The 22,649-nt window shown below is 44.7% G+C and overlaps 1 protein-coding gene across 3 annotated transcripts in view; it reads right to left on the bottom strand.

Annotated features, from left to right (window-relative positions):
• MYO5B (myosin VB) overlaps positions 1–22,649 on the bottom strand; it is a 381,273-nt gene that overhangs the window by 125,683 nt on the left and 232,941 nt on the right. For 2 of the 3 annotated variants that reach the window (XM_007974050.3, XM_037982326.2), the window contains exons 12-14: positions 22,439–22,579; positions 14,530–14,652; positions 13,573–13,656 (exon numbers count right to left, since the gene is read on the bottom strand). In XM_007974050.3, coding sequence (XP_007972241.3) covers positions 13,573–13,656; positions 14,530–14,652; positions 22,439–22,579 — 348 coding nt within the window. The remainder of the gene's footprint in view (positions 1–13,572; positions 13,657–14,529; positions 14,653–22,438; positions 22,580–22,649) is intronic. The other variant, XM_073006323.1, reaches the window with a different exon arrangement.

Here is a 22,649-nt window from a genome sequence, read left to right as displayed (position 1 = left end):
ATCTCCTGCACCTTATATGTTTCCTCTCAAAGCTGCTTTCCAATATATACCTGAGAACTGAAAACACACGTCCACCCCAAAACCCACACACCAACGTGCACAGCAGCATTACTCTCAAGAGCCACAAAGTAGGAACAACCCAAATATCAACTGACCAATGGATAAACAAATGTGGGACCTCCACATTTGTAATGATTATTCAACATTATGAATGCATTCAACAATATAAAGAAATGACCTCCTGATCCATGCCACAACATGGACACATCTCAAAAAAATTACACCAAGTGAAAGAAGCCAGACACAAATGATCGTATAGTGTGTGATTCCATTTACATGAAATATCCAGGGAATAGAAAGTAGGTTACCGGTTGCCAGGGCTTTGGGGAGAAAGAGGAAAAGGAAGGAGAAGAAGGGAAGAAAGGGAGTGTCTGCTAAGGGGACAGGATTTCTTTACGGAGTAATAAAAATATTCCCAGACTTATAATGGTGGTGACTGCATAAATTGGTGAACATACTGAAACACAGTAATTGTGTGCTTCAAAAGGGTGAATTTTATAATGTATGAATGACAATTCAATTTTTCAATGGTAGGAAAAAAGTAGTTTTTCCATACAATCTTACTCAATCTTCGCCTACAAAGATGGGCAGAACTTCATTTCCTTGTGGTGTGGTAGGAGGTGGCTACACTTTAATACACCTATGTTTAAGCTCTATTTTTCTACATTGTTGCATCTTGTCAAGTTAACTTCCCTGTTACCTGTTTTCTCATCAGAATAGGGATAAGCCTATGCCTGTTACCTGGGGTTGTTACAAGTACTAAATAAGAGGTTAGTATCTTCATCTGTAACAAGGTGAAGATGCAGGCCTTGAATGAGGCACTGGTGACAGAGTCCCAGCCATCAAGACGTTCAATCTGACAGAAACAGCCCTGCCATCATCCCTTGGGGAAGTCAATGCTGGGGCTAGAATAAAGTATTACAAGGCTTTTACCACACTCCTGCAGGGGTGGGGGGAAAAGACGGGAGGAAAGGCGGGGGGAAGGGCGGGGGGAAGGGCGGGGGGAAAGGCGGGGGGAAAGGCAGGGGGAAAGGCAGGGGGAAAGGAACACATAGGCCCCATTCACTAACCCCATTCGCTAACCACTTCCAATCTCAACAGAAGAGAGGCTAAATGCTAGTGCCTCAGGTGCTAGGCTCTGCTCCTTCTTGCCTACCCTGCACCCTCTTTAACCCCCATTTAAATGCATGGCTCCCCTCTCCTGCCACTGTGTCTGAACTTCCTAGTCTAGTATCTGAGGGCTCCCTGATCGGATCCCACTCACCCCTCTCAGACAATACCTTGCAAAACCATCCAGCTGGTCACGTTGCTGTCCCACAGGCACAATGCTCACTACTCCTGCCTCTATACCTTTGCTTACTGTGCTATTCTTACCTGAAATACCCCCACTCCTTTCTCTTCTGTACTTATCCTGAGAGGCCCCTCTTTCAAGGTTGAGCCCTGTCCCTCCTGTGACCCTCTCCCAAAGCATCCATCGCTCCTGTCGGTGTCTCCCACAGGCTCTCTGGTGCCCTGGGACGCCCCCCACCCCCACCCCCTACCCCGAGGTCTGTGCTGAATCCTGAGCTCTACACTTGCTGAGACTTCCCTTCCTCCCAAGAACAAGGGCTGAGGAGAGAACTGAATGAGAGAATCCATGTAAGCATGTAGAATAGTGCCCAGCGTGTAGGGCTCAGACATTATCTAGTTTTACTTTTACTAGGGGTTATATACATGAACAATCTTTTTTTTTTTTGAAACAGAGTCTTGCTCTGTTATCAGGCTGGAGTGCAGTGGCGCAACCTCCACTTGCTGAAAGCTCTGCCTCCCAGGTTCAAGCGATTCTCTTGCCTCAGCCTCCTGAGTAGCTGGGACTACAGGTGCACACCACCATGCCCAGCTAATTTTTGTATTTTTAGTAGAGACAGTGTTTCACCATGTTGGCCAGAATGCTCTCCATCTCTTGACCTCGTGATCTGCCCGCTTTGGCCTTCCAAAGTGCTGGGATTAAAGGCATGAGTCACCATGCCCGGCCTACATGAATGATCTTTCTAAACCACGTAAGTACCGATGCTTAAGAAATTATTTTTTTGATCTGAAGAAACAACATAGAATTTTAGATATGGAACAACTGTAAAGGTCAACTTTCACCTCCATGTGGCAGGTGAGGATATAGAAGACTGGTGAGAAGGAACCTGCCGGAATCCTGCTCCAACCTCTGTTCCCTCCACCACCAAGCACAATGGCCAGCACCAGCTCTCAAAGGGCTGCTAGTCAAAGGCTGAGCCTGTGCTAGAACCTCGACCTCTGGATGCCCAGGTCAGAGCTTGTTTCAATACATAAATATAGCCTTGTCATTTAAACCCACAATATCAAGGAAGTAGAGATATTAAAGGGCTTCAGACATAGCCTTGACTTTTGAGGTACTTGCAATAACAATTAAATACATAAGATAACACTTCCATGAAACATTTCTTCAGCTGACATCATCTCCTGAGACTCGTAGGAGATTCAGGCTAAGGCAAGCTACCTACTGAAGAGGCAGCATCATCTTCAGGTCCCATACAGTAGTGACAGCTCATGCTCTGGTGATGCTCTGCACTGCTGAGACCTTCAACAAATTAAGCTCCAGCCTAATGGAGTATTTACTGAGCACTACAAAGGCTTTCATACCAAGAGTATCATGCCAAGAGCTTGGAAAGAAAGAATCACGTAAGAATAGGTACAAAGTTCACAAAATAATTCACTATTCTAGGTGTATTCAAAAAATCCTAGAAGCATATCAAAACAAGGCAATGCATATGAGCTTTTTCACATTACAGTCTACAGTGGGCCCCGGCTCATCTCCCTCCTGCCGTCAGAGATACCTGACAGTAGAGAGTCATGATGTCACATTAGCACATTACAGTGTCTAGGCAGAGTAGCAAGATGGTGCTGGTGGCACACTAGAACTGTTCTCAGAACCTGTCAGATTCAGGTGACTTAGCACACTCAAAGGCAGTTTCTGCAACCTTATTAGGTACCTTTGTGCTGGAGTTCCAGGGTGATATGACCAGGAGTATAAAACACATGATGACCATCCCATTCCCATGGGGCTTCTTGCAACCTGACCTCACTTAGGGCAGGCATAAGACCATCAGCAACTACCTAAGTCACATCCAAGGAGAAACCGGAGAGATGCAGACACTTTGCTCAGTGAACCCCCCTCAGTCTGATGACTCTGGTATTTTTCACATATTAAAGTTACTCATATCACTTCTAAGCCTTTTGGATAAGATCAAGCATAAAGCAACTTGTATGAATTCCATGGATCCAAGGGTTTGTTTTCAGCAAGGCTTAAGCCTCACCTTATGCAGGAACACTTCACAATCGCAGTGGATCAGTATGAGTGTGCCCACCTGCACATACATACAAGGTTACAATGCCTAATGCTTAAAACAGCACCTAATGCTGGTGAAAATTATAGGCTAATCTTCTACATTAAGCATTTTAAACTAAAAACAAACAAAAAAATTAGTTCCTCTTACCTCATTCTTAGTTATTACAAAGTTCATACATTTCAGGAGTTTCAGTTTTAGAGTCAAGAGAAATTAACACAAGTCAGTGTTTTGTTTTGCACAGCACGGGAGCTAGTCTAATGGGTTATAAAGCAATGAAACAACCATGTACATGTGCACCTACATGCACAACCATGCTGGAATCAACATGTGTCAGTTTCACTTTTCCCTTGCACTCCTCATTTCCCACAGACACAGCAACCATTAGAAGCATCCAATTTCCATTTTCCACCAGCGTGACTTGCATGCAAATAAAAGTTACAACTCCTTAGTTCCCTGACCTGGGTTCTAAGTTCAGTCTAAAAGCACCAACCAATGATCTGAAGGCCATCTCTGGTGAGCAGCTCAAGCCCATTCTCACTGCTGGCTATTCTGTGGCTACAATAGGCTGCTGACACCATGATTAGCATGAGAAAATGCTACCATATTCCTAAGCAAAGCACACCTCGAATCCCTGCCTCAGGGCATGGAAGGGATAATCCTATTTACAACATGCAGCATCTAAACATCTCCATGGAAGGAGATAAAGAGACAAATCCCTGCTAAGGATACTGATGATACTGTTGTCAGGCAGGTACCCGGGAGGGTCCCCCAGTGAGATCACTAAGGATGCCCCCAAGTGTTAGCTGCCAACAGGTGACAACTCTGTTCCTATTCTCAGCATCTTTGAAATAAATCTTCCTCCTCTCTTCATGCATGGTATTTCAAAATCATAAATATTGTCTTTTTAGATGGCAAGGTAACTAGTAAGCTGTCAGAAATAAAAACACAATTTAAGATCTGTGGCTAAAATCCATATGCCATCATCATAAAAAAATGATACTTTTATTAGGTACTCAATTCCATGTGCAGTCAAAGAAGAGAAAGTAAATACTAGGTCACTGACTGTCAAGAAACTAGATTGACTAGTTTGTTCATTCATTCATTCATCCACACATTAACCCATCAACACTTACTGACTCTCAAATATGCAACCAATGCTGTGCTAGGGACTGGCAACACAAAAGTGTTATAGAACAAGCCTAGCCTCTTCTATATCATGGAGCTTATGGTCTAGCATGGAAGTAGAATGCTAATGAAAATAACCCACAATTAAAATCATAATGACAAGAAGATGAATATCCTAAAGGAAATAAACAAAGATGCAACTGAATTGGGGGTCTCGGATGTGGGAAATGAAGAAAGGATTCTCTTAGGGAGGGAAGTCTGAACTGTAGCACACTGGATGGGGAGGACAGCACATTATGGGGTGGAAGTAACGGCATCTATGAAGGAGCTTTGTGTATTCGGCGGGTTAAGATAAAGCCAGTCAACCTTTAATGTACACAGTGAGAAGGAAGTAAGAGGGACCAGCTCATGTGAGCCTCAGTTAAGAATCCTTATTTTTATCCTGAAAGCAATGGGAAGTCATTAAAGGGTTAAAATAACAGGGGCTAATATTTATTGAGCATGTTAACTATGCCTGACACACGTGAACTCCTCCAAGCCTCCCAGTGGTGTAAGCACCATTGCACTCTATTTTACAGATGAGAAACTGAGACTTAGGGCCCAAGATCACAGAGCTGTAAGTAGCAAAGTCAGAATGTGAACCCAGACAGCCTGGCTCCAGAGTCCAAGCAACAATACACCACAGAGAGTGGCAATGACTAGAACCAGAGATGGCAGTTCTTTCTAAACAGATCCCTGGCTGCAGCATAAGGAAGAGCCCATTGCACGTGAAGCCCTGTCCTGGGTGCCTAGAGGAGTCAAGAGAGACCAGGGAGACCAGAAAAGCTTACAACCTAGCAGGGAGCTCAGAAGTAATGAGGTATAGCAGGAAGGGCATGGGACTGGGTCAGGAGACCTGAACTTTAGATATGACCCTGCAACTTCATAGCTGTGTGGCCTATGGCAAACTCTCAGGCTTATTAGATCTTAACTTGCTCATCTATAAAAATGGAAGAGCTGACCAGACGATTCCTTTAACTCACTCCCTGACCTGGACTCCTGCATTTTCTTATACTCGAACCACTCCATCCCCTGGCTTCTATCCACCAAGCACACAGCTATGTTCAAGCTTCTCTGCTGCTTCAAACCCCTCCCTGCTCAGCCTGTCTCTCCTCTCACTTTACCACTGATTACCTCGAGCAAGGCGTCCACAGATGGACACCACCCTCCACACCGCTCCTCCTCAAACCTGCCTCCACCAGATGGCCTCCTCCCCGTGCTGCTGAAATGTGCCTTGAGAACAACTCCAGTGCTCATGGCTAGAAGTGGTGCGGTTTCATTTTTGATCCTACTCGACCTCTTCAAAGCCCTCCGCGCCACTGGCCCTCGCCTCCTTGTAAAGGTCCCTTCTTGAGACTTAGCAGTTCTGCTTCCTCCAATCTTCTCCCTGCCCAACTCTCTTCCCAGAACCTCCCACGGGGCTTTTTCCTGCACTTCCCTCCTTTGCATTGCCATTTTCCAGAGCCTCATCCTCACCACTTACCTCAGTCCCTGGGGACAGTCTCCCCCAGGCCATGGCTCCAACTATCCCTCCCAGATCCTGCCACTCCAGTCTGGATCTTTTCCCGTTACTATGATCCACAATTCCAGCTCACTCTTCTTCCCTCTAGGTGTTCCACTGGGAACTCCGAATTCAATACAGCCCAAACCACCTTCACCCACTGACTTCTTAGGCTAGGATCCTGCCCTCACCCTACTTCCTATATTTCAATCAAGTATGCAGTCCTTTTTTTCATTAATGAAGAGTCTGCTGCTCCAGCTCAGGACTACCCAGCTCTCTCCCGGATCACTAGTCACCAAAAGTGTGACGGTGTACCTCCCGGCACGCCTTCACCCAAACACATTCCACCCAACAGCCAGAGTTTTCTCTGGATGCAAACCTTATCCAGCAGCCGCATGTTGAAGGCCCATTTGTTTGTCCTCACTGTCTATGACAGAAAGCCATAGATGAACAGTATTCAAGTGAACTACGCACTGACAGTGGCAGGAACAGAATGGGGGGAAGGAGGAGAGGAGGGTAGGAGGGGAGGAGAGAGGAGGAGAGGAGAGCCAGGCCTGGGGGCTCCATGGACCAGCGCCGACAGCCAAGACACAGGTAAGAAAGGACAAAGTGGCCCATTCAGACTGGTGCTGAGAAAGTTCCATGGGGAAATAATGGAAGGCTAGAGGTAGGTTCACATTTTGAAGATGTCATTGTGATTTATGCCAATCTGTCACGGCAAAGCAAAACATTTAATAATCATATTAAATGATTCTAATTCATATACTTTCTGAAGTGAATTTTCAAGATGTTTGAGACATGGGTAGAAGTTAACAATTTGCACAACTATACTACTGGATGGTGGGGAGGGGGTCAAATTTACAGAAATCATTCATAGTAGCTTTTACTGTGAAAAAATATATTAAGCCCTAAGGTCGGTAATAGGTACAGATTGAGTATCCCTTATTCAAAATGCCTGAGACCAGAAGTGTTTCAGATTTTGGAGAATTTACATTATACTTACTGGTTGAGCATCCCTAATCTGAATACCCAAAATCCAAAATACTCCAGTGAGCATTTCCTCCCATCCATGTACTAACCAGGCCCGACCCTGCTTAGCTTCCGAGATCAGACAAGACTAGGTACATTCAGGGTGGTATGGCCGTAGACATATTTCCTTTGAGTGTCATGTGGTGCTCAAAAAGTTTCAAATTTTAGAGCATTCTAGATTTGGGATGCTTGATGTGTATGAAAAAATCACACTAGGAACCTGGAAATCAGAATCACCAATAGGAGGATTTTAAGATTTCAGCCCCTTTCTCCTGCTTCCATTAGAAAGGCTATCTGTGCTTCTAGTTTTATACATTAAACAGGGAATTTGTAACTTAAGAACAGAAAGTAAAAATTGGCCAAGGCAGATTTGTACCTAAGCTGGCACTATGCTATAATCTGGATACAAACATAATCAAGGTTTAGTCTGAAGAGTTTGTATGTTATTTTAAAAGCTGGGTTTTCATTTAGGTTCCTGCTATTGAGACTGCATTTGGAAGTGGTAGAATCTGGGATTTAGAGGAAGATGACTGTGTTGGAATATTAGTTCTCAAAAGGAGGGGTAGTATGCTTCGTATTCTATTCGAAATTTGTTTTATAAACTCAATGAACATAGAAAGAGATCTAGTTTGATGACAGGCCTGAAAGACTAAGAGATACCATGTTTAATGCTGGGCTGTAGACAACCGCAAAAGACCCAAGCAAGAAATACACATTACTGACCCCATCCACACCCATCCCTTAAGAAGATTGGGCTAGGTAAAGACACCTCACCCGAGGAGTGTCCCAACTCTACACAAGCTCGGCGTCACAGTGAAAAGTAGTCACCAAGCTCTTACTTGACAAAGGACCCATACAAAGGATCACATTTCTGAGTGAAAGGGAGAAGTTTTTTAATTTTTGTTTTTTAATTGACACATAGTAACTGTACATATATGGGGTACCTAGTAATGTTTTGGCATATATAGTGAATAGTGATCAGATCAGGGCAACTGACGAACTCCAATTATGTGTTTAGAGCTATTAAGCAGTCTGTTTGTAAGCTGACTGAGCAGTGAGAGAGCTGCCACAATTTACCTTAGGGTAGTCACCCGGGCATTTCTCACAATTTTCCCCCTTCAAACTCAAACGTTCAAGGAAGGACCTCCAGACAAACAAACACTTTCCTGTCACTTGTTTAAAACCTGTACTTGGGGACTGGCTTTGGCATTCTCTGCTATTCATTTCTATATATAGATTTTAAAAGCCCGGGGCAAATCGAAAAGGGTCTAAGAAGCATGAAAAGACTTTCTAAAGGCCATTTGGCAGTTTAGAAAAAGTCAATTACAGCTGACACATAGCTGTTACCTTGGAAATCACACCTACTCATTTGTGTGTATAAGAATATAAAAGATATTTCCTCTGAAACAGACACATAAAGCTAAAATAAGACTCAGTACAAGAGCAGTTTGATTGGGGTCTCTTCCCCAGAATCTTTTCTTTTTTAAAAAAAATCTATGGCTGTAAACATAATAAACACATTTTCCTTTCAATCAATTCTTTTTATGTGACTAATGGTATCCTTTGGAGGGAAAAATCTCTGACATTTAGATGAATATTTTAAAAGGGTTTTAAATAGGCTTTGGAGGAAAAGTCTCAGTACTTCACTTTGTTTGGAAGACAACATGGACTCTTCTGTATTATAAAGGAGACGATATTGTTTAGTCAACTAAAAAGTTATCCTACATCGTGTCCGGCTTGGTTTAAGTATTGCTAGAAGCTTTTCAAATACCAGCACATCTTAAACAGGAAGCACTCAAAGTACATTTGAGAACATTTTGTAGTATGTTTATTATCTCAAGCTCCTATATAGAAAATAAGTTTAAAAATTAAAAGTAAACGTAAGATTTTTAAAAAGCAAACTTATTTGGTCAAAACAAGGTATGTGTGTATAACTTTTAAAAAACACATCAGCATGGAAAGCAATGGATATGTCTGCTTGTCATTCCTTGACAAGCCAAAGTCAAGCCATAAGCAGCAGGAAGGAGAAGGGGAGTGAACACCTGGGCCTTGTCTGAGCTGTTCCTGTGCTGTAATTTGGGTACCAACAAGACCAAGGTTCAGTCCGGTGAATTTGTATTTTATTTTAAAATCTAGGTTTTAATTGTAGGTCTCTGTCACTGAGACTGCATTTGGAAGTGGTAGGATCTCTGAGATTCAGAGGGGGATGAGTTTGTTGGAATATTAATTCTGGGAAGGAGGTGTAAGGTTCATTAACTCAGGGTAGGTGACTTTGGGTCAAGGTGGCCTCTGGACCACATGCATCTCAAGATCCCTTATGCTGGGATAGAGTGGAAAGATGGCATCGGGATGCCTGCCCCATAGCCCAGAAACGCTGCCCAATACACCCTCACTGCCCAGCACATGCTGGCATAAACATGTGACCCACAGCTTGTCCCTCTGACCTATGTGTAGTGGTGGTCAGGAATAGGAAATCTTCAGAGGAAAAACATTCTCCCTTTAAAGTGCTCTTTTTTTCCTGGTTGATAAATTATTCCTTTTCACAATAAATAAAAACTGGAAGGGAAAATCTCCATCCTTTAGTATTTAAAGCAAATGACTCTGTTAAAAACTTGAAGTCATGTTTTAAAGAGGCATTTCTTAAGTCTATTTATAGCTCTGATAGCTGAGAAAGCAATTAGCTACATTACAACCGCTCAGGCAATGGAACTGGCTTCACTAATTACATTCTCATTAACACCATGTTATTTCACTGCTCTTAGTGGGAGTTCTTCGAACATCCCTTTGGTTGGTAGAGTATATGGGTATCTTCTATCCCCTACTGCTTAATTATTCATGACGACTTGTTAATTTCTTATCAAGGATGTCACCTGACGGAAAAAAAAAAAAGTCTCTCATAAAAGTACTTTAAGTAAAATTATGAATTTACAAACAGGATTTGAGATTTAGCTGCGCTAAATGAAAACCAATAAAAAATTAAGCATTACAATTTTAATGTAATGACATAGACACTTGTATCTTTCTAGGTTTTCATTTTTCTTTAATACGGAGTTAGAAACATATGCCTCATACGGCTACTATGAAAACGAAAAATTTTAAAGAAAATACAGCCACTCACTCAGTAAATGATGAGCTTTAAAGATACTAAAATGACAGATGCTGCCAGACATGCCCATCTGCCTGAATGGTATAGAGCATACTTACAATCACTCTTTGATTTGCAGCTGCAGTCTGTGTAGAGCCCATCTGCAGGTTTATGGTGATACAGCATCAATCTTTGCTTTCTGTCATTTGAGACGTCTGAAACAGGCTAGGAGGGGCTCAGGCCAGAGAGTTCTCAAGCCCTCCTCCAGCTAGTGTCTGGTTGGCCAGAGCCCTTCTTAGTCAATCTCAGTGCTGCTACACTGCATCTCAGGGGTGTTGCTGGGATGGGAACAGGGGTGGCAACAAGGTCACTGGCTCTCTAGAAGTTTTAGCTGGGGAGTGGGAAAGCTAGCATTGTGGTTGGTGGGCAGGATAGAGAAGGAGGAAGTTGCATTTCAAGAGTAGATCATACCTATTTTGTCCTCCAACTTAGCAACATCTATACACTTTTGATGTGCATACTCTTTGAACCATCATCAATCCACTTCTAAAATTTTACCCAACAGACATAATTGTACAGAAGTATGCAAAGATATACATAAAGGATATTCATTGTTACATTATTTGAAATAGCAAATTATCAGCAGTTGTTTAAAAAAGAGAAATAGATGTGTACTCATGTGGAAAGACAACCAAGATACAATGGTAACTGAAAAATTAAATTACAGAGGACTATGTGTCTATAATACAGTTATTTTAATCTTAAAAAGATGTATCAACATGCAGAATAGGGTACATTCTCACCCACCAAAAGATGGGTCAAGGAGTGGGAAAGAAGACTTATTTTATATATTTCTACACTATTTTTATTTTTTTGAACTTACGTTTAATTTCTAATAAAAACTCAGTACCTGCAATCTAAAACCTCGTATAGAAAAGAGCTAACACAGCAGGCCTGCATCTGCTGTCCTTAGAAAGGCTGCTTGACCCCTGGCTGCTGTCAGGGGAACTTGGGTTTTCATCATTCCCTGGTAAGAACTGTTCACTGTGCCTAAATTGCTCATGCAAACAATATCGTTTATGTTGAGTATCTGCTTTCCTTCTGGGATTTTGGAATTTTGGTTTGTGCTAGGCTAAGGGTGCCTATATAATCAACCCCAAATAAAAACCCTGGCTGCCTGGGCTCAGGTGACCTTCCCTGGTGGGCATTTCAAAAGAAGTGTCATGACTTGCTTCTAGGGGGAATTACATGCATCCTGTATGACTCTAGGTGGAAGGGACTCTTGGAAGCTTGTGCCTGGTCTCCTGGAGACATTACCCCATCCACCTCTCCCTTTGCTGAGTTTGCTGTTTACTTTTTGCTGTAACAAATTATAACCATAACTCTATGCTGAGTTCTGTGAGTCTTCCTAGCAAATGGTTGAACCTGGAGGTGGTCTTGGGGCCCACCAACCTACCCTTATCATTCTCTTCCATAACACCTTCTTCTTGACCTTCTTAGCATTTCCATAATTTGTAATTAAACTGTGCATCTTTTTCACTAAGTTCCATGAGATTAACTACATGTGTTGGTTACCACGATATACTACACAAATATTCAATAAAGCTGTTAAATAAAAATAAGGGAAAAGCAGCTCATCTATTAATAAAAGATAACCTGCTGGAGAGTGAGTATAACAGAGTTTTCCTAGCACCACTCCTTTTTAGATTCTGGAATCCCCGAGAGTCACTCAAATTAAGATGCTCAGAAATCAATACAATGGCAGAACCAGACTCTGTACTAAATAAAAAGTACCCACCTCTCTTCCCTCCATCCCTCGTTTCTGCTCCTAATCTGAAAGGAGAAACTTCTACCAAGACAACAGAGTTTTCTGGCCCTATAGGTCGTCACTGGCCTCCAGGCATCGTAAGAGACCATCATGAGGAAGAGGCTCCTAGTGCTCAGACTACTTCCATCTACTTTCTTTCCCTGTGCCTTGGGGCTCCTCCCTATGTCACCACCCTCATGAAAAAATGGAAAAAGTCATTAACCACCACAAACTGGAGATCTAAAAACTTAGGGAGCTGCAAGGTCAAACTTGCATTGAACTCCAAAGTGATATTTACTTTTACCCACAGCCAATTTGTCCCAGTGATGACTAATTCTCTGATGTTCCAGATACCCAGAGATCACACTGGGCAGGGGTCTGTTATTGGCAGTCTGCATGCTGTTAGCGACTCAAATCCTCCCTAAACCCCTCACCACGTGATAGAACTGGGTTTATGTCCTGGGTCCATTTTGCTGGATATACTTTCTCCATTCTATCATCTCATCCTATTGCATTCATCTAAAGCTTATCACAAAGAGAACTTAATCTGCCATTTCCACAATGTTATCAGGTCCCTGCAGTGAGTTCAGTATCACGTGGTCTGGGAGAAAGCCTCCTAAATCCTAGGAAGTTCCCCTACCCCTGGCCCCAGGTTTCCTCTGCAGGGCTAAAGCCAGCAACAGCATCTGCATCACAGTAGACTTTTTGAATGCCGGCGCATATACTTCCCCTGACTGCATCATCCTCTCCCACTGCTCCTTTTCTCCTTTCACAGTTACCTGTGTGTGTCTTCATCTGCCCACTCACAGCCCATTAAAAGGGGAGCAACCACAGTGTAGACTCTGTCTTGCTCACCTTTGTGTGAAAATGGTGTTTAGGGCAGTGCCTTCCAAAGCAGGTGTTTAATAAAGATATGTTTGGGTGAATTGGTGCCTTCTTTCCTCTAGGTCTAGAATGGACACAATATTTGCTACCTTTTCCTATGCTTGGAAATTAATAAAATTCTGATAATAACAGAGAAAGAGTCCAAAGTAGTAGATTGAAGTGTTCCTTAAATCCCACCTTCTATTCCATTAAATTTCTGCTTATAGAGAGGTTCTATAGACCGCTCAACAAATTAAATGCAGATACTAGATGTGATGGGGTTTAAATAATCTTACATCTGCAGGCAGGGGACAAAGGACAGATGACATGGCGGACACCAGCTACATTTCCATCACTGTGCTCACCATCCTCTCTCTACCTGTCACCTCCCATGCTCCCCTATCCCCTCCATTAGCAGGCAACTTTCCCAGTTCTCTCCCCATGCCTCTCCCCATGCAAGTAGTTCACTCCTTGCTTTCTTCCCTCCATCAAGCCATACTAAAGTGTTTTCAGACAAGATCGGACACATTCACGGTGGTATGGCCATTCAGGTGTTTTCATACTGAAATGACCGACAAATCCCTTGGCCTCCTCCCTGCCCAGCATCTCTGTCTTTCCACCCTAAAGGGGTTGCATCACCACTCCCTGCCTAGCACTGGCCACGGGCATTCCTGCTCCACTCCCCGCTTCTGACACTCTTTACCTTGCTGGCCTTCAGGATATTGATCTGCTCTTCATACACCGTGTCTCTGTTTTTCTCCAGAAAACCATCAGAGAGGTACTCCACCTGGGGCCACAGCAACCAGAGAGAGACACAGTCGTTAGTGCTTCAGCAGTTTCTCAACCACTTTCATCTCATCCATGCAGCATTTTCTGAAAAGAGCTGTGAGTAGATAGGAAACCCACAGATGTTGCCACTTAAAATGCAAACCCAGTAAGTGGTCAGGATTTACGTACAGGGAACTGACTATTCATTTTGTGGAAGAAATTGTTTTAAAGGGAGTTCCCGTAATAAAAGGGTTCGTTAGGGCTCTATAAATGCAGCTTCTCAGCCACATCTCAGACCCAATGAATCAATCTGTATTTTAACAAGACCCTAGGTGATTTATACACACATTACAATTTAAGACACACCAGGCTAGTGCATAGCAAACAGAAATCCACTTAGAAAAATTCTATGCACGCACCAGCTACTGAGAAAGCAGCTCCCTGAAGAGCAGCCACACCGGCTTCAGGTAAGAAGCCAAACCAGTCAGTAGTTTGTTTTCAGCTCTCCCTTCTCTCTCAAGCTCCGTGAGGGTAGACTCTTAATGGCTTTAGAATTTTTATATATATATATATACACACACACATATACAGACATGTATATATATAGACATATATGTGTGTATGTATATATGTGTGTATATATGTGTGTATATATGTGTGTATATATATATGAATGGGCAACTAGAGCACCCCCTGTGAAGTTATGCCTTGTGGTAAGCTTGGTATCCCCTAGAAGTAGAGGGGTGGGTAAAAGAGGATGGAAGGGGAACCTAGCTGAGGCTTCAGGCCATTTGCATTCAGAAGGGACAGCCTTCTTTCTAGGTCTAGAGCCCAGTAAGTCTACTTAAAGAGGGGCCAAGGGAATACCCAAGCCAACAGAGAGGAGAGCCACCTTGTCTGCAAAGTGGACGATGATGAAGGCTGTGTTGGACATGCGGGGCTTCTGGAAGTGCTGGCTGCTGGAGTGCCGGTCATAGAGCTTCTGAGCCCAGTTCTGGTCAGTTCCTTTGGGGACCTGCAGAACCACAAGACAGGGCAGAGTGCTTTGTGAGGAGGAAGAAGGAAGCCCTGGGTTGCAGCAGAGGGATGGGATCAGTAGGCCAGCTCCATGAAGGTTGATTCAGCCCTTGAACTGGGACTTTAACTGGATGGTGCAAAGAACAATTCAACCACACATGTTCAGGATCCTGCCACGGTGTGCCCTCATCCCCTGTGGGTTGGCTCCCATGGGACCTGTGGGAGCAGCTGAGCCTGCTGGTTGGCAGACACTGCAAGTGCTAGGGAGGATAAGGGTGAAAGCCAAGGTCACAGGAGCAAAGTCACAGCCTGCAGGACCACCTGAAGGTACTTCCCTGCAACCGGGGCTGTGACATCAGCATCACAAACATATCCACCTGCAGTGCCAAGCTTACCCACTCAGCCAGGTGAACTCCTGCCACAGGAAAACCTACCTTCCCTCCCTAAATTCACCTAAATACCATAGTCCAGGTCTGGCTCAAGTCTTTCCTTTCCTGACCACTGTTGATCTTGCTTCTCTCTTCTTTGGAATTCCTCGCAGTCAAGCTCTTACACGTGCCCTAGCATATTGTGCATCCCTGAGTTTTGGGTTTCGTCACTACAAACTGTAAGTTTGTTGTGTTCAAGGACTGGTTGTGCCTTACATTGCTTATGTGTCCCTGAAAGAACTTAGAACTGGGCTCTGGCCATGCAGTGGGAACTAAGTACCTAGTAAGTGATCTACATGGTGCTGATCTCTGCATCTCCCACTGTCTAAAGTCAGACTTAGAGGTTCCACTGCATTAAGAATTCTGAAAGGCGGCCCCTTTCAATATCTTTATGGATGGCTTTAAATGTAAAAAGCATCTTGCTTCATTGAAAATATAACAGAGTCACTGTAACTACCACTCAAATTGTCAAGAATGACAGCATCTCTTCCAACAGGAAGGTGCTCCCTCTTGTCATCCCTGGTCATCGCTGCACACACCTACTGACCAGAAACAGTCCAGTCCTCAGTGACGGGTCACTAATTGACCTGCCCTTCTTTGATTGAGATTGCATATTTGGATCAGGAAGGGTTGAAGGTGACCCTTCACTAGCCGTTTACAAAGAGATTTTTATGGTAAACTAATAAAATCCGTGCCATAAAGAAAATGCTTACATACTTGGGAACCAATTTCTTAAATCCTTTGTAAGCAAACTGATTTTGCTCAAGATTCATTTTGGCATAACTAATATTGAATACTCAGTGCTAAGCACCAAAGGAAGTTCAAGAAAAGAAAACTATCTTGAAGGAGGCTATTAATTGTACTGGGCAGACAATAAAATATATTTAATTCAGCACTTTCTATATATACTGTTTTATATTTGTCTGCAAGCATTCTGTGTTTAGAACCACCGGGTGTGAAGGAAGGAGGGGTCTTCCCAGCACGGATGTCAGGACTGGGTAGGCCAGAGGATGGGCACAAGAGGGACCTAGAAGGACTGGCAAAACTGAGGCAGACAGAACCATGGTGGGAAGCCCCACACAGGCAAACACATAAAATTGGCTAGGAACAAAATCATCTTGCCTTGGAGATGAAATTGGACTTCTGTGAGAAGACTCCATAATCCTACATATTCAGTAATTCAGATTGGCGTGAATTGATAAGCAGAGGAAACGAACAACCAAGGTCAAGTGTATCCATATTTTCTGACAAGGATCAGTCTCTCTTGTTGCTGCCCACTCCATCTCCAATTAAAAATAAGGACCAGCAGGAATTAACCATGATCAAGAGTCTCAGATGATACAGGTAGTGCCCACAGTGCTTACTGTTTGCCAGGCCATTTTCTACACATTTTAGATGTATCAATTCATTTAACCCTAGAACAATCATGTCCGCTAGGTGCTATGTTTGTAAGCATTTTAGAGATGAGGAAATGGAGACAGAGAGGTTAAGTAACTTGCCAAGGTCACATAATGGGGAAGTACTAGGTTGGTGCAAAAGTAATTGTGGCTTTTGCCATTAAATAGCAGAGCTGGGGTTCCAAGCAGAACAAGTTAACTCTTCTTGCCTGACAACAGAGTTTTAAAGGGCGCCACAAAAGCAGAACAAGGTAGAAGGTGCTTATCTCCAAAAATCTTTCCACAGAAGTAGATTTTAAACAGCCACAGAAGAAAGAAAAAAAATCTTATATTTTGGTAGCTTCTGGGTCATGGATATCGGTAGCTCCATAATATGCAGCTGAATGGAATCATTTTTAAAGGAAATCCACATACAGCTTATACGAACTTCTTTCTGCTCTTCTCAAAGCAATGCAGAGAGAGCACTGAGCCAGGAGCCGGGACTACAGCTTAGTCCTCATCTAGATAGGTTCTGTTCCTCAGAGGCCTAAATCCCTCTGACCTTATGGTACTGACCACTGATCACATCAAAAAGTAAAGGTCCCATCTGTATTAAATGCCCTGAATAGGCAAATCCATACAGAAAGAAAGTAGATTAGTGGTTGCCCGGGGCTGCAGGGGGGCAATGGGGAGTAGCTGCTAAAGAGCTTTTTTAGGGGGTGATGAAAATGTTCTAAAATTGACCGTGGTTGGTAATGGATGCACAACTTTGTGAACATACTAAAAACCATCAAATTGTATACTTTAAATGGGTGAATTGTATGATATGTCAATTATATCTCATTAAAGCTGTTAAAAATACATTAGACCTGATTCCACTCCTTGCTAGTAAAACAAAATAGAAAAAAAAAAAAAAAAAAAAAAAGCAGGCATGGCAGTGGGGGAGTGCAAGTTCTGAGCTCCCTAAGCCCCTCTCAGTGTTCCCTGTGGAACTCTAGACAGAACTGTACTCTCTATCACAGATGTTGCCATTGCTGGCCTGGGACAGCTTCTGAGGCCAAAGCCTGCCCCCAACAGAGCTGCTGATAGGAGCTGACTTTTAAGGACCCCAAGGCCAACCAGGTGCAATGGCTCACACCTGTAATCCCAGCACTTTGGGAGGCCGAGGTGGGAGGATGGCTTGGGCCCAACAAGTTTAAGACCAGCCTGGGCAACAACACAGAGAGACCTCATCTCTACAAAAAACTTAAAAATTAGCCAGGCATGGTGGCACTTGCCTGTAGCCCCAGCTACTGGGGAGACTAAGGCAGGAGGATCACCTGAGCCCAGTAGGTCAGGGCTACAGTGATAACTGTGATGACACCACTGTACTCCAGCCTGGGTGACAGAACAAGACACTGTCTCAAAACAAAACAAAACCAAAACAAACAAACAAAAAAAAACCCCAGACCCCAATGCCAGTTATTCTATGTCTGCTTCTTTTCTCATCCCTGTCTTCCTGGGCCACTGGCACCAACTTTCCTGGTCACTCACTGTCTCCTTCCATTCCATACTTCAAGCCTTGTACCCCTGCTGACCTCTCAAATCATTGTACCATAAGTACCTCTGGATCCCCAGGCTCTTTAAGGAGTACCCTCTGGCCCCTTCCCTCTTTGCCACCACAGAAACCCAGCTGGGCCCACCAGGACTCTGCAGTCCTCACTGCTCTCTGGAATGGAGGCAGCTCCTTCCTCCTCACCTGCCAGCCACCCCCAGTGCCACTTCCAGGCCTTTATTTTTCACCTTTACAAAATAGCCCTCTGCACGCTCAGCAAAACATTAAGTCTAGATGAATCCAACTACCCATTCTCTCCTTACCCATACCTGAGTGGCTGGATAAGACCACACATCAACTTATCTTCCTTTAACCAAGCCCTGCCATGATACTTCTACACAAGTACTGCAGCCAAAAAATAAAATTTCACTCGGAGAATCACTTCTGTTCCTAGATCTAAGCAGGGAGTCGATCTCAACAACTCCTAAAACTCAATTTATGGTCTTTAATCTCAGCAAAACAATCTGCACACTCTGCAATTTCTCTTTCTGTTTACTGGTCAGTCATTCCCACCTTCCTCCATTCTCTTCAAGTTTCTGACCCTGCTGCCTCTCAGCAGATGCCTCAGCTCCTTCATGGGGAAATAGAGGCTGTCAAGCAGGAAATCCCAAATTCCTGCTCTAACATGCAGAAACTCATCTTCGCCCACAGCCATCCCACCTTTCTGTCCTTCTCATGGAGGAAAGGCCTCTCTCCCGGCTGGCCTTCCATCCACCCACCCCTGCCTCCTGGGGGGCCACAGTCCACCCATGCCCATGCCCCTCTCTCGCCGCCGCTTCCTCTTCACAGCCAAGCCTCCGAGAGTTCAAACTCACTGTCTCCACTGCCTCACCTCCCGCTCTCCTCATATTACCGAAATTAGACTTCTGTCCCAACAACTCTGTTGGAAGGAAGCGCTCCACTCAAGGGACTCACGGAGGCCCTCTCCCTGCTAAGCTCCTGGAAGCCCTGTTCCCTCCCGCCTGGCCTACCACATGGCCTCATGGTGCTGCCTCCTCTAGGCTGTCCCCACCTCAGCTTGCACACAGTCTGGGCTGATCATTCACATCTGATCCCTTCTCCTACTCTTCTCCCCTGTGGGTTGATGCCCAGAGCCTTCAGGATGAAGCCCAAATACCTGCTCAGGGTGGACATGGCTTCTCATTCTCCCATGGTCCCTACTTGCCAACCTTACCTATCCCCACCAGGAGTTCCAGACAAATCAGATCACTTCAAGTTCTCCAAGTGTAGTGTGACATGCCCTTCACCTGGAATGCCCCCTCCTCATCGGACTTTGCTTGGGAATGCTCTCCCCACGACGCTCTTCCTTCTGTCATTTCCTCCACAGAGTTTCCGATTCTTCGTCATCGAAGATGACACTTCAGTGCCTGCCTGACCCTCTCAAAAGTGCTGACGTCTGAAGGGCAGGGGCTCAGTGCACTATTCCGTGAACATGTGGTTTCTCGTGTGAATGAATACATAAACATAGCAAGGCCACTTCACCTCCCTCCATCACAGGAGTCACACCTCTACACGAAAGTGCTAGACAAGGAAACCTTTGGGGCCACTTCTTAAGAAACAACAATCCTGTGATCTGAATACAGAGTAAACCCTCCTGACAGCAGCCTGGGCCGGGTGAGAAAACGGGGGGTAGGGGGCACTGGCATCCCCACTGAGTGAGCTGATTTCACTCCACAGTCCTGAGTGATTTCCTTTCTTCCAGGAATCAATCCTCATCACAGGGCACAGGGCAGAGCCTGCTGCCCCACCCAGGCCTGCCATTGATTGCTCCAACACCTCCAACCTGAGACAGCACCTAGGCTTCTCTCACTAGAATTGCTTCCAGGGTTCAAGGTTGCCTGTTCCTCTGAGAGAAAGTAGACTGATGAATGGGAAGAGGATAGCAGGAAGTGCCAACCCAAATAGGGCTTAGAAGGCAGCAGAGGATGGTGCGCACCTACTTCCCACCCGCCACCGGGCATCTTTGGAGTTCTGTTAAGAGCAGCCTGGAAATTTACATTTCTGACAATCAAACACCTTCTTGGAGGAGTGGACTTGAATAAAGGAGGAATAATTGCAGGCTGTGGCTTGTTTGAGGCCTGTCTGCAAAGGGGCTTTTCCACCTCAGGTGGTTTAATAAATACCCTGGTCCAGTCTGCACTCTCCTCTGCAGCTGTGGCACCAGTCACAGGCCCTGGGGAGTGCTCCCGGCACGCTCCCCCTTTAAACCCATAGCCACCCCATCTCCACACCTCTCATTTAAAACCCAGCTTGCTACCCTGTCTGCTACTGCACATCTTCCCCAAGAAAACGGATTTTCCCACAGGCTGCTTCTGCACCATGAGCCCAATCCTTCATTTGACTTTGTGTCTTGTCGACACGGGGTCACAGAACCCAACTGTTCACAGTGCAATGTCATTATTCGCTCTCACCCTGCAAAGTGTCTGAGAGAAAGGGAGGAAAGGACGTGTCTGAGGCTGCTTCCACAGCCCAACAGGATCCTTCCCCAAGGGGCACCAAGTTTCCCAGCCACTGCAACTCCAGGGGATTCCCTAACCGGCTCAGGCTCACAGCCATGGGTGCTTCCAGGCCCCACTATGTTTTAAAGTCAGGTTCATTGCAGAATAATTTCCATGCAGTAAAATGCACCCTTTCACTGAAGCATACAGTTCAATGAGTTTTGACAAATGTAATAACAACTGTTGGCTTAAAATCCACCTGTTACTGATGCTCTGTCAGACTATGCTAAATCATCCTGAATTCCCAGAGCAATTAAACCTGTTACAAAAAGTCTCCACATTGTGGACTTTTGTCTTATTCCTTAATGTGGTGTTCATCTCATCTCCTTGGCCACCAGTGTGAGTTTACACATGCCACATCCACAGTACCACCCAGTGTCTTGACATGTCTAGCCCCCACCACCCTGATTTGCAGGAAACCCAGGCTTTCCACAGACTTGTGTAGGACAAACTGCCTACTCCATGTGCCCTGAGAACTGTGTATGACCTTCGCCTTCACCACCTGGGGGGAGAGTGAAAAGCCAGGGTCCTCCTTGAGCACTGGCCCCAGGGAGCCTCACCAGCTTAGCATCCCAGAGGCCTGGGTTGGACACAGGACATGGTGCTGACTTTAGCTTTGGGGGTGTGGAGGTGGAGGAGACAGTTACTGATGGGAATCTCAAAAGAGACTGGGGAAAAGGAGCATGACCTTGGCTAAGTTTGGGAAGGGCGGTGGTGGTAGCGGATGCTGAAACCAAGAAAATAAAAGTGAGTCATGAACAGCAGGATGGCCTAGGCTGTGACTTCAGCCATTCAGCCCACGCTACTCAATCTAGGGACAATTGTTTTACATTTACTGCTACCTGTCCAGTTGAGCAAGCCTGGACAAACACTTTGCTACACTGAGAGATTATCTCTGCTTGGATACTGACTCTGAGGATGAAGCCCATATCTCTAGTGAAATGCTAAAAACCTTCAGGAGGTTAAAAAAAAAATACGAAAGCTGTAGAACTGGTTTATTTTCCTCTGTCTTCTGTTCTATTGTTTCCCTTTCATTTTCAAAGGCAACAAAACTAGGAGAGCCCTTCTGGAAGGAAACACCTCCTACCAAACCATCAAGCCACACCTAACCCTTTACAGGCAAGATGCGGGAGAGCAGAAAGTAAAAGCAAGTGGGTTCTTTCCCTTGCAACAGCAAGAATCATGTGGCTTTTACACCTGTTGATTCGAGTTTCCATCCCTGGAGGAAGTGGTATATATTTACCCCTGTTAGCAATCAACCACTCAACTGGGAGAGATTTTGGAGATTAGATGCAACCCCTATTATTGAGCAAGAAAGCAGAGGCCAAAGAAGTCAAGTAACTGATAAAACCCAGATCCTCTAAACCTTACCCTCCCACTGCTGCCAGGTAGTCTCCAGGCTGACAAGTCAGCACTCACCCTGTCCCACCAGGTACAGTCCATCAGAAACCAGAGGGGAAATCTATGAATTTCACCTGCCACCATGCCATGCAACTCTATCACAAGTCATCTGATGCAGCAATAGTGATCCCAGACTTGAGTCTTCACTCTCTAGGGATGCCCATTAGATGTTCCAGTTCTTCTCTTGGCACCTAGGCTACCTGGGACATCAAGTCCAAACCACCATCATATGCCAACCCATGCCACCCAGGCTCCCCTAAGAGAGGCACATGTTTACCAGTGTAGCAAAACCCACCAGTCACGTTAAATGTGCTGCCTTCTAGCACACAAAATAGTACACGCTTCTAGTATGCAGCCGGCCAACGCTTCTTCCAGCACACTGAAGTCCAGCTGATCACAGATGAAATTCCACCTTTGAGATCTTATGTGATTCCCTCGTACCACATCCCTACCCTAGAATTCAACTAATTTGCATCATCAGTTTTACCTTACATTCTTCATCCAATAGGTCCAAGATACCCAGCTTGGCTTCGATGAGGTCGATACAAGGTTGGTTATCATAAAAATCAATCAGGGTCCAAGGGATCTGTTCCTTCATGTATTCTTCTTGCTCCAGTTTGAACACATGCTATGGCAAGTAAAAAGGTTGCACGAGTGAACTGCAGGCAGGCACACCTTAACATTCACCTCCCCCAGGG

Source organism: Chlorocebus sabaeus, chromosome 18 (genome assembly GCF_047675955.1).
Source record: "Chlorocebus sabaeus isolate Y175 chromosome 18, mChlSab1.0.hap1, whole genome shotgun sequence".
Taxonomy (NCBI): domain Eukaryota; kingdom Metazoa; phylum Chordata; class Mammalia; order Primates; family Cercopithecidae; genus Chlorocebus; species Chlorocebus sabaeus.
The sequence above is the reverse complement of the archived record's forward strand: the minus strand, read 5'-3'. Positions and strand labels throughout refer to the sequence as shown.